The sequence below is a fragment of the Oncorhynchus mykiss genome, chromosome 10, assembly GCF_057628025.1.
Source record: "Oncorhynchus mykiss isolate SJ-2025 chromosome 10, ASM5762802v1, whole genome shotgun sequence".
NCBI classification, from domain to species: Eukaryota; Metazoa; Chordata; class Actinopteri; order Salmoniformes; family Salmonidae; genus Oncorhynchus; species Oncorhynchus mykiss.
In genome coordinates, this window is record NC_143031.1 from 7526328 (window position 1) to 7542744 (window position 16417).

Below are 16417 nucleotides of genomic sequence, written 5' to 3' on the forward strand. Positions count from 1 at the left end.
CTCATGTGTTTTAGCAGCTGCTGCCAACCCTCAAATCCAATACAAATTAGCTCCTTATTTGAAAAGTTATTAGTAGAACACATCAGATATTGAGGGACGCCAAAACGTGACACGCACAGATTAAATCATTGATAACAAATAGTACAAACACTGACTGTACAGCACTTTGAGATATCAGCTGATGTACGAAGGGCTATATAAATAAATTTGATTTGTGTGTGTGTGTGTGTGTGTGTGTGTGTGTGTGAAAAAATAGAAATATCCCTCTGTTCTTGTTTATCCTACCAGGTCACTCAACTCACTTTGTCACCATTAAGTCCCTCATCCTACCAGGTAACTCAACTCACTTTGTCACCATTAAGTCCCTCATCCTACCAGGTAAAACACAGTGAAGGTGTGAGTAGAGACCAATCACATGAGGGATCCTGTAGGTTCCCAACTTCCCATATTGATTTTCAATGAAAGTCCATTAAGTGGATCCTATGATGTCCCACTTTAGGCTCTGCAGTGGTGTGAAATGTGGGTTGAGGTCAACTCTCATGCTAAATATAATAACTGCTATAGAAACAGTGTTCACGTCACAGGGTGGTATGTTATGCTGCAGCACTGACCCAGCACTGACCCAGCACTGACCCAGTACTGACCCACATAAAAACCATATCACTCCAGTACTGATCCACATCAAACCACACCAGTACTGGCCCACATCAAACCACACCAGTACTGACCCACATCAAACCAAACCAGTACCAGTACTGACCCACATCAAACCAAACCAGTACCAGTACTGACCCACATCAAACCACACCAGTACTGACCCACATCAAACCACACCAGTACTGACCCACATCAAACCACACCAGTACTGACCCACATCAAACCAAACCAGTACTGACCCACATCAAACCAAACCAGTACTGACCCACATCAAACCACACCAGTACTGACCCACATCAAACCAAACCAGTACTGACCCACATCAAACCACACCAGTATTGACCCACATCAAACCAAACCAGTACTGACCCACATCAAACCACACCAGTACTGACCCACATCAAACCACACCAGTATTGACCCACATCAAACCACACCAGTACCAGTACTGGCCCACATCAAACCACACCAGTACCAGTGTAATGGATGTGAAACGGCTAGCTTAGTTAGCGGTGGTGCGCGCTAAATAGCGTTTCAATCGGTGACGTCACTCGCTCTGAGACCTTGAAGTAGTAGTTCCCCTTTGCTCTGCAAGGGCCGCGGCTTTTGTGGAGCGATGGGTAACGATGCTTCGAGGGTGACTGTTGTTAATGTGTGCAGAGGGTCCCTGGTTCGCGCCCGGGTATGGGCGAGGGAACGTTATACTGTTACACCAGTACTGGCCCACATCAAACCACACCAGTACCAGTACTGACCCACATCAAACCACACCAGTACCAGTACTGACCCCATCAAACCACACTAGTACCAGTACTGACCCACATCAAACCACACCAGTACTTGACCACATCATACCACACGAGTACTGACCCACATCAAACCACACCAGTACCAGTACTGACCCACATCAAACCACACCAGTACTGGCCCACATCAAACCACACCAGTACCAGTACTGACCCACATCAAACCACACCAGTACCAGTACTGACCCCATCAAACCACACTAGTACCAGTACTGACCCACATCAAACCACACCAGTACTTGACCACATAAAACCACACGAGTACTGACCCACATCAAACCACACCAGTACCAGTACTGGCCCACATCAAACCACACCAGTACCAGTACTGACCCACATCAAACCACACCAGTACTGGCCCACATCAAACCACACCAGTACCAGTACTGACCCACATCAAACCACACCAGTACCAGTATTGACCCACATCAAACCACACCAGTACCAGTACTGACCCACATCAAACCACACCAGTACTGGCCCACATCAAACCACACCAGCACCAGTACTGGCCCACATCAAACCACACCAGTACTGGCCCACATCAAACCACACCAGTACCAGTACTGACCCACATCAAACCACACCAGTACTGGCCCACATCAAACCACACCAGTATTGGCCCACATCAAACCACACCAGTACCAGTACTGACCCACATCAAACCACACCAGTACCAGTACTGACCCACATCAAACCACACCAGTACCAGTACTGACCCACATCAAACCACACCAGTACCAGTACTGACCCACATCAAACCACACCAGTACTGACCCACATCAAACCACACCAGTACTGACCCACATCAAACCACACCAGTACTGACCCACATCAAACCACACCAGTACTGGCCCACATCAAACCACACCAGTACCAGTACTGACCCACATCAAACCACACCAGTACCAGTACTGACCCACATCAAACCACACCAGTACCAGTACTGACCCACATCAAACCACACCAGTACCAGTGTAATGGATGTGAAACGGCTAGCTTAGTTAGCGGTGGTGCGCGCTAAATAGCGTTTCAATCGGTGACGTCACTCGCTCCGAGACCTTGAAGTAGTAGTTCCCCTTTGCTCTGCAAGGGCCGCGGCTTTTGTGGAGCGATGGGTAACGATGCTTCGAGGGTGACTGTTGTTAATGTGTGCAGAGGGTCCCTGGTTCGCGCCCGGGTATGGGCGAGGGAACGTTATACTGTTACACCAGTACTGGCCCACATCAAACCACACCAGTACCAGTACTGACCCACATCAAACCACACCAGTACCAGTACTGACCCCATCAAACCACACTAGTACCAGTACTGACCCACATCAAACCACACCAGTACTTGACCACATCAAACCACACGAGTACTGACCCACATCAAACCACACCAGTACCAGTACTGACCCACATCAAACCATACCAGTACTGGCCCACATCAAACCACACCAGTACCAGTACTGACCCACATCAAACCACACCAGTACCAGTACTGACCCCATCAAACCACACTAGTACCAGTACTGACCCACATCAAACCACACCAGTACTTGATCACATCAAACTACACGAGTACTGACCCACATCAAACCACACCAGTACCAGTACTGGCCCACATCAAACCACACCAGTACCAGTACTGACCCACATCAAACCACACCAGTACTGGCCCACATCAAACCACACCAGTACCAGTATTGACCCACATCAAACCACACCAGTACCAGTACTGACCCACATCAAACCACACCAGTACCAGTATTGACCCACATCAAACCACACCAGTACCAGTACTGACCCACATCAAACCACACCAGTACTGACCCACATCAAACCACACCAGCACCAGTACTGGCCCACATCAAACCACACCAGTACTGGCCCACATCAAACCACACCAGTACCAGTACTGACCCACATCAAACCACACCAGTACTGGCCCACATCAAACCACACCAGTATTGGCCCACATCAAACCACACCAGTACCAGAACTGACCCACATCAAACCACACCAGTACCAGTACTGACCCACATCAAACCACACCAGTACCAGTACTGACCCACATCAAACCACACCAGTACTGGCCCACATCAAACCACACCAGTACCAGTACTGACCCACATCAAACCACACCAGTACCAGTACTGACCCACATCAAACCACACCAGTACCAGTACTGACCCACATCAAACCACACCAGTACTGGCCCACATCAAACCACACCAGCACCAGTACTGACCCATATCAAACCACACCAGTACTGACCCACATCAAACCACACCAGTACTGACCCATATCAAACCACACCAGTACTGGCCCACATCAAACCACACCAGCACCAGTACTGACCCATATCAAACCACACCAGTACTGACCCATATCAAACCACACCAGTACTGACCCATATCAAACCACACCAGTACTGACCCACATCAAACCACACTAGCACCAGTGTCATTTCATTCATTGACAGACGAGCTTAACAGAGCTGCCTGCAACAGCACTGACTCACATAAAACAGCAGGACAAAACTACAGCCAACCTGCATAATACTGTCTGACAGACTGGAACTCAAGCAGGATCAGATGGGAAGTCCATTGAAACGTACAGGCTTAACTACCAGTATACTTTTGTAATGTCCTATGCACAGAGCTCCGAGACAACTGGCCCATTTAAAAACGGCAGGCAACCTGCGTCAGACTAGCAATCAGACTTGCAGTTCAATGTAAATGACAGACCATCCAAGCATGTTACAGCCATTACTTTGCAGCGGTATCTCCGTGTTCTAAGGTGTCCTACAGGTCCAGTGTCCTACAGGTCCAGTGTCCACAACATCCTTTATTCCAGGACTTACCTTGCGAAACCCTCCCACCTCGCAGTCGTTGAGGTCCTTGTAAAGTGAGTTGTGCCTCTTGGGTGTCACAGGGGTAGTAACAGTGGTAGAGGTAGTGTCTAGATTTGCCTTGTCCATTGAGTCCCCATTGGTAGTAGTAATAGTATTACCATGCTCCTCTGTGTTAGTATCCCTGTCCTGCTGTATTCGGTTCTGCTGTCCTGGGGCCTCAGCCTCTCCACGGCATCTCCCTTCCATATCCTCTGTATCCGCTGTAGACACAGGCTGCTCCGGTTCGGGTTCCGGTGGCTGCTCCGGTTCGGGTTCCGGTGGCTGCTCCGGTTCGGGTTCCGGTGGCTGCTCGGGCCTGGTGCACAGGTCATACATCAGTCTGTGATAGAGGGGGTCGAAATTACCACAGATCAGTCGCCACTGAGTTGACTTCAAAAGAGAGAGAAAAAAAATGTCACCCTGACACCCACTTCTTCTTTCTCTGCCCTTATTTTCCACAGCCTCCCGCCCCCCCCCCCCCCCCCTCTCTCTCTCTTCAGGGAGGGTATGGGTAGTAATTTGGTCTGGGCTGAGGTTAAGTATCTGACACCAAAGCGATAGAATCAGTAAGCTGGGCTGAATTTAAGATGTAATTACCAGGCTTATCAGTAACAGAATACAGTTTCTTACAGTAGCTATTCTGACCCCTAAGATGTCGATTTAACAGTGACAGGAATAGCACAAGCTGGTACTGCCCTGTTTTGTTCCTTTAATAAAATATTCATTACAACAAGGGAGCGTCATTACACAGGACAAAACCAGCTCAAGATAAAACCCCAGAGAGCTACTCCTTTAAAAATGACAACTTTTAGAAGGACTGAAAAAAAAAATAGCCTCACTGACGTCTTCCACAACAAAAAAGTTGCACTTCCTGTGGGATATTTTGTGTTCACGACATACACTTCTTATGGTACTTACATGCACAGACTCCAAACAAACGAAGCCCCTTTTCCATAGAAATGATCCGGTAGTGATCAGGCATTTTACAGCCCGTGATCGGTACAGAACACTGAAGTGTGCAGATTCCAGAGTCCTACTTGCTATTGGCTGACTGAGTGAGACTGCATCGTCTTCCTGCCTCCCCACTCCTCCGTCCTCCACAGAGGGATGGATCTGTCGTTGTCGCTTATCCACCAACGGTAACAGGAAAGGAAGAGGGCTGGTAAATCAGCAGTCCATCGCCATCCGTTGCTTAGACGAGGAGCTTGACTCTGCCTCTCTGTGACAAATACAGTACAGAAGAAGCACTGCCGCTGTACGGCATACAAGAGCAGACGAGACAGTCTCTCCCTCTCTCTCCGCTGACATGCATGTGGTCTCCAGCTGTGCCTGCCTGCCTGCCTACCTCGTTGATGCTGCTGCTAAATCACTGCTCACACAACGAGACTCAATGAACTGCCTAATCCCCGCTTCCCATATAACAACATTTAGGTGAAGGAAGAAGACAAACTGTGTGTGTGTGTGTGTGTGTGTGTGTGTGTGTGTGTGTGTGTGTTCGTGAGAGGAGGGGGTGGGAAGAAAGGGATTCTATCCTCCTATCACATCAAAGCCACTGGGAGGTGGCCAATCACGACAACAGCTCAAGCTGGTTTCCATGGAGATGACGCTGGAATGATGTTGGTTGCCTATTGATTGAAGAGGAGACACACACACACACACACTGTTATGAAGGGAGGCTGGCTGGAGGAAGGCAGAGCGATGGCATACTGTGAGCGCACGCACACACACACACACACACACACACACACACACACACACACACTGCTATGAAGGGAGGCTGGCTGGAGGAAGGCAGAGCGATGGCATACTGTGAGCACACACACATACACACACACACACACACACACACACACAACCTCTATCGTTTTCTGCCACTGTATGCTAAAAATAAATGCTTAAAGATGCACTATGCAGAAATCGCTCCGCCGTTTCCGAGGTGGCTAAAATTCGAATAGTTTGCTTGATTTCAGTTTTTTTGCGACAAAATCATTGTACCATCTTTAACCGCTGTGAAATATATTTTCCATCACCAACACATTTGTATTTTCAGCTGTTTGATGTTTACAAAACCGAAAGTAAAAGACACAGAAATTGAAACTTAAGAAAGTGAAGCATAGAAATAGCAAACATAGAACAGATCTGCCGCTTCATAAACTTGCTTTCAACGATACATGGCAGATCTATCAGCATGTTATCAGCATCGCTTTGTGGTGGTAAGTAAAACAGCTACGAAAAACATAGATGAAAACTCTCTAGGTAAATAGTGTGGTCTACAACTTATCATGAGGTACTCTACCGCAGGCGGGCAGAACCTCGAGACTTCCTTTCATATTAGAGATTGCGCACCAACTGTTGTTGACAAAGAAACACACCCACCCGCCCTCCCCTCAGTTTACCAGACACAGCTGTTCTGTCGACGTATTGAAAAACCAGCTATATTAATATTTGTCAAGTCCTTGTTCAGCCACGACATAGGATGTTACACTTCTTCAGATCACATTGACGGGACAGTCTCGAACACACCGTTTATTTCAAGTGATTGTACGTTCGCCAATAGAACAGAGGGTAACGGCGACTTATCTCCTCGCTGTCGTAGTCTCGTTAGATGTTCTGCAGGTCAACCTCTAGCGCCGTCTCCACCTCCTCCGAGTGACCGGGGATTTGGGCCTGGTCTGGGATGAGCAATGTGTCCTACGCCTCATATTCGTTGAAATAGAAGTCCTCATCCAAATTAAGGTTAGTAATCGCTGCTTTGATGTCCAGAAGCTCTTTTCAGGTCATATGAAACGATGATCCTACATGTACAAAGACATGTAGGATCACTGTAAAAAATAGCACAATCGGTCAGGAGGCTGTCATCCACTCCGGCGTCATTCCTTTAAACAGAGAGGGAGACAGTAACCCCGGGGGAGATTAACACAAACCCAGGCAGACTCATAGCCATGCATGAAGCACGAACCAGTCAACAGCACAGACTAATTGGGGTTAGGTGCTGAGGCCAAAACCCTGCCCTGATTAATAGCAGGCAGCAACCTGCTGAGTTAGGTAGAGTTATAGCCATGCAGCAACCTGCTGAGTTAGGTAGAGTTATAGCCAGGCAGCAACCTGCTGAGTTAGGTAGAGTTATAGCCAAGCAGCAACCTGCTGAGTTAGGTAGAGTTAGAGCCAGGCAGCAACCTGCTGAGTTAGGTAGAGTTATAGCCAGGCAGCAACCTGCTGAGTTAGGTAGAGTTATAGCAGGCAGCAACTTGCTGAGTTAGGTAGAGTTATAGCCAGGTAACAACTTGCTGAGTTAGGTAGAGTTAGAGTCAGGCAGCAACCTGATAAGTTAGGTAGAGTTATAGCCAGGCAGCAACCTGCTGAGTTAGGTTGAGTTTTAGCCAGGCAGCAACCTGCTGAGTTAGGTAGAGTTATAGCCAGGTAGAAACTTGCTGAGTTAGGTAGAGTTATAGCCAGGCAGCAACCTGCTGAGTTAGGTAGAGTTATAGCCAGGCAGCAACCTGCTGAGTTAGGTAGAGTTATAGCAGGCAGCAACTTGCTGAGTTAGGTAGAGTTATAGCCAGGCAGCAACCTGCTGAGTTAGGTAGTTATAGCCAGGCAGCAACCTGCTGAGTTAGGTAGAGTTATAGCCAGGTAACAACTTGCTGAGTTAGGTAGAGTTATAGCCAGGCAGCAACCTGCTGAGTTAGGTAGAGTTATAGCCAGGTAACAACTTGCTGAGTTAGGTAGAGTTATAGCCAGGTAACAACCTGCTGAGTTAGGTAGAGTTATAGCCAGGCAGCAACTTGCTGAGTTAGGTAGAGTTATAGCTGAACGGAGGGTTGTAACTGAAAAGTTGCAGTGGCTGTCCAATGGACATGAATCTCATTCCATGGGAAATAAATGACATATAAAAAGTTCTTCCAGTTTGGGATGGATGAGTATTTCAGGTCTTTCCCCATAGTTTTGAGTTGCAGACAGCCTTTCCATATTTGCATAGTACTGGGCAAGCGGCAGGTGTTCAGTAACCAGACCTACACCCTGGCCCAGGACATGGTCTGTAGTGACACCTCTAACACAGAGATACAGTGCCTTAGACCGCTGTGCCACTCGAGAGCCCTCGATTCAATAAAGTATTAGCCAATTTCTGCATCATTCACTACTCTCCCATATCTCAGCAACACTTCATGTGGAGGCAAAGCCAGGCATATATATCAGCGACAGATATTAGAATCTCCCTGAAAATGGGGATCCTATATTCTGGTCTGTGCTATAATAGCAGAGCTATGAATTGAGCACTGCAGGAGTAATACATAGTTTCCTGTTGTCGTCACAGCCAGCTGTTGGAGATATGCATCACCATTAGTAGTGTATGGAGAGCTGCTGCTGCTGCTGCTCATATCTGCTGCTCATATCTGCTGCTGATATCTGCTGCTGATATCTGCTGCTGCTGCTACTGCTGCTGATATCTGCTGCTACTGCTGCTGATATCTGCTGCTGATATCTGCTGCTGATATCTGCTGCTGATATCTGCTGCTGATATCTGCTGCTGATATCTGCTGCTGCTGCTACTGCTGCTGATATCTGCTGCTACTGCTGCTGATATCTGCTGCTGATATCTGCTGCTGATATCTGCTGCTGATATCTGCTGCTGATATCTGCTGCTGATATCTGCTGCTGCTGCTACTGCTGCTGATATCTGCTGCTACTGCTGCTGATATCTGCTGCTGATATCTGCTGCTGCTGATATCTGCTGCTGATATCTGCTGCTGATATCTGCTGCTGATATCTGCTGCTGCTGCTGCTACTACTGCTGATATCTGCTGCTGATATCTGCTGCTGATATCTGCTGCTACTGCTGCTGATATCTGCTGCTATCTGCTGCTGCAACTGCTGCTGATATCTGCTGCTGATATCTGCTGCTGCTGATATCTGCTGCTGATATCTGCTGCTGATATCTGCTGCTGCTGATATCTGCTGCTGATATCTGCTGCTGATATCTGCTGCTGATATCTGCTATCTGCTGCTGCAACTGCTGCTGATATCTGCTGCTGATATCTGCTGCTGATATCTGCTGCTATCTGCTGCTGCAACTGCTGCTGATATCTGCTGCTGCTGCTATCTGTTGCTGCTATCTGCTGCTGATATCTGCTGCTGCCACTGCTATCTGCTGCTGCTATCTGCTGCTGCTATCTGCTGCTGCTACTGCTACTGCTGCTGCTATCTGATATCTGCTGCTGATATCTGCTATCTGCTGCTGCTACTGCTGCTGCTATCTGCTATCTGCTGCTGCTATCTGCTATCTGCTGCTGCTATCTGCTGCTGCTATCTGCTGCTGCCACTGCTATCTGCTGCTGCTATCTGCTGCTGCTATCTGCTGCTGCTATCTGCTATCTGCTGCTGCTATCTGCTATCTGCTGCTGATATCTGCTGCTGCCACTGCTGCTGCTATCTGCTGCTCCTATCTGCTGCTGATATCTGCTGCTGATATCTGCTGCTGCTACTGCTGCTGCTATCTGCTATCTGCTGCTGCTATCTGCTATCTGCTGCTGCTATCTGTTGCTGCTATCTGCTGCTGCTATCTGCTGCTGCTACTGCTGCTGATATCTGCTGCTGCTATCTGCTGCTGATATCTGCTGCTGATATCTGCTGCTGCTATCTGCTATCTGCTGCTGATATCTGCTATCTGCTGCTGCTATCTGCTATCTGCTGCTCTCTGCTATCGGCTATCTGCTGCTATCTGCTGCTGCTATCTGCTGCTGCTATCTGCTATTTGCTGCTGCTATCTGCTATCTGCTGCTACTATCTGCTATCTACTGCTGCTATCTGCTATTTGCTGCTGCTATCTGCTATCTGCTGCTGTTATCTGCTGCTATCTGCTATCTGCTGCTGCTATCTGGGGCTGCTGCTGCTATCTGGGGCTGCTGCTGTTGCTGTCTGGGGCTGACAGATTGTGTCTTGGCTGACTGGAAACCTCATGCATTTAGATAGGGCAGTTATAATACACAGCAGCATGGTTTTGACTACCAGTAATGAATCATGACTGTGTGTGTGTGTGTGTGTGTGTGTGTGTGTGTGTGTGTGTGTGTGTGTGTACCCACGTTTTGCTATACTTGTGAGTACCAGAAGTCCTCATAGGAATAGTAAACCAACAAAAAAAATCTGAGAAGTGAGGACATTTTGTTGGTCTTCACTTGTATAAAAGGATATTTAAGGCATAGGGGTTAGGAATTAAGGATTCCTTAGGAGTTAGGATTTCAGGTTAGGTTTAGAAATTAGAGTTAGGTTAGGTATTGTGTGGGCCTCTCCCATGCCCAGTATTATGGGCCTCTCCCATGTCCAGTATTATGGGCCTCTCCCATGTCCAGTATTGTGTGGGCCTCTTCCATGTCCAGTATTATGGGCCTCTCCCATGTCCAGTATTGTGTGGGCCTCTCCCATGTCCAGTATTGTGGGCCTCTCCCATGTCCAGTATTGTGTAGGCCTCTTCCATGTCCAGAATTGTGTGGGCCTCTCCCATGTCCAGTATTGTGTGGGCCTCTTCCATGTCCAGTATTGTGTGGGCCTCTCCCATGTCCAGTATTGTGTGGGCCTCTCCCATGTCCAGTATTGTGTGGGCTTCTCCCATGTCCAGTATTGTGTGGGCCTCTCCCATGTCCAGTATTGTGGGCCTCTCCCATGTCCAGTATTGTGGGCCTCTCCCATGTCCAGTATTGTGGGCCTCTCCCATGTCCAGTATTGTGGGCCTCTCCCATGTTCAGTATTGTGTGGGCCTCTCCCATGTCCAGTATTGTGTGGGCCTCTCCCATGTCCAGTATTGTGTGGGCCTCTCCCATGTCCAGTATTGTGTGGGCCTCTCCCATGTCCAGTATTGTGTGGGCCTCTCCCATGTCCAGTATTGTGTGGGCCTCTCCCATGTCCAGTATTGTGTGGGCCTCTCCCATGTCCAGTATTGTGTGGGCCTCTCCCATGTCCAGTATTGTGTGGGCTTCTCCCATGTCCAGTATTGTGTGGGCCTCTCCCATGTCCAGTATTGTGTGGGCCTCTCACATGTCCAGTTTTGTGTGGGCCTCTCCCATGTCCAGTATTGTGTGGGCCTCTCCCATGTCCAGTATTGTGTGGGCCTCTCCCATGTCCAGTATTGTGTGGGCCTCTCCCATGTCCAGTATTGTGTGGGCCTCTCCCATGTCCAGTATTGTGTGGGCTTCTCCCATGTCCAGTATTGTGTGGGCCTCTCCCATGTCCTGTATTGTGTGGGCCTCTCCCATGTCCAGTATTGTGTGGGCCTCTCCCATGTCCAGTATTGTGTGGGCCTCTCCCATGTCCAGTATTGTGTGGGCCTCTCCCATGTCCAGTATTGTGTGGGCCTCTCCCATGTCCAGTATTGTGTGGGCCTCTCCCATGTCCAGTATTGTGTGGGCTTCTCCCATGTCCAGTATTGTGTGGGCCTCTCCCATGTCCAGTATTGTGTGGGCCTCTCCCATGTCCAGTATTGTGTGGGCCTCTCCCATGTCCAGTATTGTGTGGGCCTCTCCCATGTCCAGTATTGTGTGGGCCTCTCCCATGTCCAGTATTGTGTGGGCTTCTCCCATGTCCAGTATTGTGTGGGCCTCTCCCATGTCCAGTATTGTGTGGGCCTCTCCCATGTCCAGTATTGTGTGGGCCTCTTCCATGTCCAGTATTGTGTGGGCCTCTCCCATGTCCAGTATTGTGTGGGTAACAGAACTCATATGGCAGGCGAAAACCTGAGAAAAAATCCAAACAAGAAGTGGGAAATCTGAGGTTTGTAGTTTTTGAACTCAGCCCCTATCAAATTCACAGTGGGATATGGGTTATTATGCACTTCCTAAGGCTTCCACTAGATGTCAACCATCTTTAGAACGTTGTTTCAGGCTTCTACTGTGAAGGGGGGCCAGATGAGAGCTGTTTGACTAAGGGGTCTGGTAGCAGCCTCGTTCTCAGTAAACCGCATTTCACATGAGAGGTATTTCTCGTTCCATTGCTTTTCTACAGACAATGGAATTCTCCGGTTGGAACATTATTGAACATTTATGATAAAAACATCCTAAAGATTGATTCTATACTTAGTTTGACAAGTTTCTTCGACCTGTAATATAACCTTTTTAACTTTTCATCCGACTGGACCTGAACGCGCGTTTGGATTTGTTTACCTAAAGCTAACAAAAGAAGCTAGCGGAACTCCAGTCCTAGACAGGTGAACAAGATGTGGTCTCTCGGTCCGTCTGAGGCCAAGTTGAAGACTCTGGTCACTGCTGCAATCAAATCAAATGCTTTGACGCGCCTTCCACAGATCCCCACGACATGCTCCAGCGCTCCTGGTAGCCTAAGTGTGTGTGTCATGCTTACAGCATAGATGTGAAAGAGAGTTCCTATTTCTCTGCTACTTTCTGTACATCCTGGTCAGGGCCTGAAGCACACTACATGGAGGATCGTTTGAAAAGATTCAGCAATCAACACAACTGTTGTAACGCTTCTCGTTGGTGGAAGGAGAGGAGGACCAAAATGCAGCGTGATAAGTGTTCGTCATGTTTTAATTGAACAAACTGAACACTACACAAAATAATAACTGAGAGAAAACGAAACAGTTCTGCCAGGTGAACCAGACACTAAACAGAAATGAAACATCCACAACCAAAATGGGGAAAACAGGCTACCTAAGTATGATTCTCAATCAGAGACAACCAGGCTACCTAAGTATGATTCTCAATCAGAGACAACCAGGCTACCTAAGTATGATTCTCAATCAGAGACAACGAACGGCACCTGCCTCTGATTGAGAACCATACTAGGCCAAACACATAGAAATATAACATAGAAAAAATAACATGGACTACCCACCCCAACTCACGCCCTGACCAACCTAACACAAAGACATAAAAAAGGAACTAAGGTCAGAATGTGACAACTGTAGGAGACATGTTTACTGCATGCCTTATCCACCAGTCTCCTCAGGAAAAAAAAAAATATATATATATAGAGAGAGAGAGAGAGAGAGAGAGAGAGAGAGAGAGAGAGAGAGAGAGAGAGAGAGAGAGAGAGAGAGAGAGAGAGAGAGAGAGAGAGAGAGAGAGACAGGGACAGAGAGAGACAGAGACAGAGACAGAGACAGAGACAGAGACCTGGTCTAAAGAGAGCGAAATGAGAAATGCCCTGGCCTAAAGCAGAGAGAGAAATGCCCTAGCCTAAAGCAGAGAGAGAGAGAGCCCTGGTCTAAAGAGAGAGAAATCAAAGGAGCTTCCCACCTTAGACAGAGCCTCCCATCCCAGACAGAGCCTCCCACCCCAGACAGAGCCTCCCACCCCAGACAGAGCCTCCCACCCCAGACAGAGCCTCCCACCCCAGACAGAGAGAGATGCACCATTCCCTTACTCATCTCACTGCAAGGTTCTCTCTCAGAGCCTCCCACCCCAGACAGACAGAGATGCACCATTCCCTTACTCATCTCACTACAAGGTTCTCTCTCAGAGCCTCCCACCCCAGACAGACAGAGATGCACCATTCCCTTACTCATCTCACTACAAGGTTCTCTCTCAGAGCCTCCCACCCCAGACAAGGTTCTCTCTCAGAGCATTGCACCCCAGACAAGGTTCTCTCTCAGAGCATTGCATCCCCATGTTCTCTTCGGCTAAACTTGAACATCAAGCTTGCTTTAATTTAAACCCCCTGTCTAGGGATGGCAGGCACTAATAGGAAAACGAGCGAGAGAGCGCGAGAGTGAGAGCATGAGAGCACAGTCTATGTCAGCAGGGAACAGCATAAAAACGCAAGACTATCACCAGCAGAAGTGTGTTAAACATGTCAACGTCTATAAATGAAGATGCCTTTTTGAGAGACATAAATAGTGCATTGTTCGGACCATACTAAACCAGTAACCCATACAGCCAAACTCAAAGCTAAACATCCGTGACACCTCAGAGGAACTAGCTTCCTTTGGCACACACACACACATATATATATCACACACACACACGCACTGAAGCTCCTTCCCTGCCCGGCTGAGGAACACACTCAAAGTGAGGCTTGTTTTCTGAAAAGATGGAGAGATCGAGAGAGAGAAGGGGAGGGAGGGAAGAAGAGAGCAGCTTTTCTGAAATTTAAGCCTCAATCATTTCCTCACGTTTTCTGACAGGGTTTAGTAGGAATATGGAAGAAGAATATGGAATGAACAAATATAGGTCAATATAGTAGAGACATCAAATGTATTTCTAAAGTCCTTTACACATCAACAGATATCACTAAGTGTTTATACAGAAACAAAGCCTAAAACCCCAAAACAGCAAGCAACGCAGTACACAACATACACAAAGAAATGCCAGCCAATCAATATCTACTAAGCTAGCTTGGCTAATTGTTTGCCTCCCAAGTAATTTAAGTATGCTGATGAATAACTGAATGGCTGTGATAAAAGTAGGCTACAAACAAACAAGAGGCAGCACACCACAGACACGATCCTTTGTCAGATAACACTGCTAAAATAAGAATATATTCTATTGCTGGTAAGAGGAAACGACTCAAAAACTCCCCAGCTTATTCTCTCCAAATGGACGTTAGCTGCGATGCCCATTGTAGTTTTCTCTTGTGTATTATACAAATCAAACAACATCCACTGAGCACGAGCCTGTTGGCAAAACTGTGTGGAGATCAGAGAATGACGAAGTTCTCTTTCATTCGGAGGCCAGGTGGTTATTGGGAGGGGGGGGGGGGGGGGTTCTCACATAGAGAGGAACTGTTGTTATTTACAACTGGGAACTAAAATTAACAACAACCAAAAAATAGTTCAGACTGCGGAAAAATATTTTTGGAACGGTCTTCCAACTCAGGAACTGAGTCGCCGACTTTCTGACTTGGAGATCACTGACGTCAAGATTTGACCTCTTATTCTTCCGAGTTCCCAGTTGTCTTGAAAGCCCCATAAAACTCATGGTAGGTTACCCTTCGCCAGCTTATTTCTGTGTGAAGCTGGATTCAGTGTTCTCGTCTGCATTAAGACCAAATATCCATCCAGGTTGGATGTGACAGCAGAGATGAGGTGCACCACTGTCGACCACGCCCCCTGACGTTGAGAAGTCACGCCCCCTGATGGTGAGAAGTCACGCTCCCCTGATGGTGAGATACCACACCCACTGACTGTGAGAAGCCACGCCCCCTGGCGGTGAGAAGCCATGCCCCCTGACGGTGAGAATCTCTGACGCGACATGCATCAAGCACACCCATCTCAATAGTGGTGGTGAGATAAAGTTAGTGGATTTGGCTATTTAATCCACACCCATAGCTGACAGGTGTATAAAATTGAGCACACAGCCATGCAACTTCCAAAGACAAACATTGGCAGTAGAACGGCCCATAATGAAGAGCTCAGTGACTTTACACGTGGCACCGTCATAGGATGCCACTTTTCCAACAAGTCAGTTTGTCAAATTTCTGCCCTGCTAAAGCTGCCCCGGTCAAATGTAAGTGCTGTTACTGTGAAGTGGAAACATCTAGGAGCAACAACGGCTTAGCAATGAAGTGGTAGGCCACGCAAGCTCACAGAACGGGACCGCAGAGTGCCGAAGCGCGTAAAAATCATCGGTTGGAACACTCACTACCAAGTTCCAAACTGCCTCTGGAAGCAACGCTGGCACAAGAACTGTTCGTCGGGAGGTTCGTGTAATGGGTTTCCATGGCCGAGCAGCAGCACTCAAACCTAAGATCACCAATGCGCAATGCCAAGCGTCAGCTAAAGTGATGTAAAGCTCACCATCATTGGACTCTGGAGCAGTGGAAACGCGTTCCCTGAAGTGATGAATCACGCTTCACCATCTGGCAGTCCGGCAGAGGAAATCTGGGTTTGGCGAGTGCCAAGAGAACGCTACCTGCCCCAATGCGTAGTCCCAACTGTAAAGTTTGGTGGAAGAGGACAATTGGTCTGGGACTGTTTTTCATGGTTAGGACTAGGCCCCTAATTTCCAGTGAGAGGAAATCTTAATGCTACAGCATACAACGACATTCTACAGGATTCTGTGCTTCCAACTTTCCCATGCACAAAGCCAGCTCATTACAGAAATGGTTTGTCGAGATCGGTGTGGAAGAAC

The 16417-nt window shown here is 48.0% G+C and overlaps 1 protein-coding gene across 1 annotated transcript in view; it reads right to left on the reverse strand.

Annotated features, from left to right (window-relative positions):
• LOC110533297 (RIMS-binding protein 2) overlaps positions 1-5844 on the reverse strand; it is a 224743-nt gene extending 218899 nt beyond the window's left edge. The window contains exons 1-2 of the mRNA XM_090188854.1: positions 5262-5844; positions 4314-4683 (exon numbers count right to left, since the gene is read on the reverse strand). Of these exons, the coding sequence (XP_090044980.1) occupies positions 4314-4679 (366 nt within the window). The 5' untranslated portion in view covers positions 4680-4683; positions 5262-5844. The remainder of the gene's footprint in view (positions 1-4313; positions 4684-5261) is intronic.
• Positions 5845-16417: the final 10573 nt, after the last annotated feature.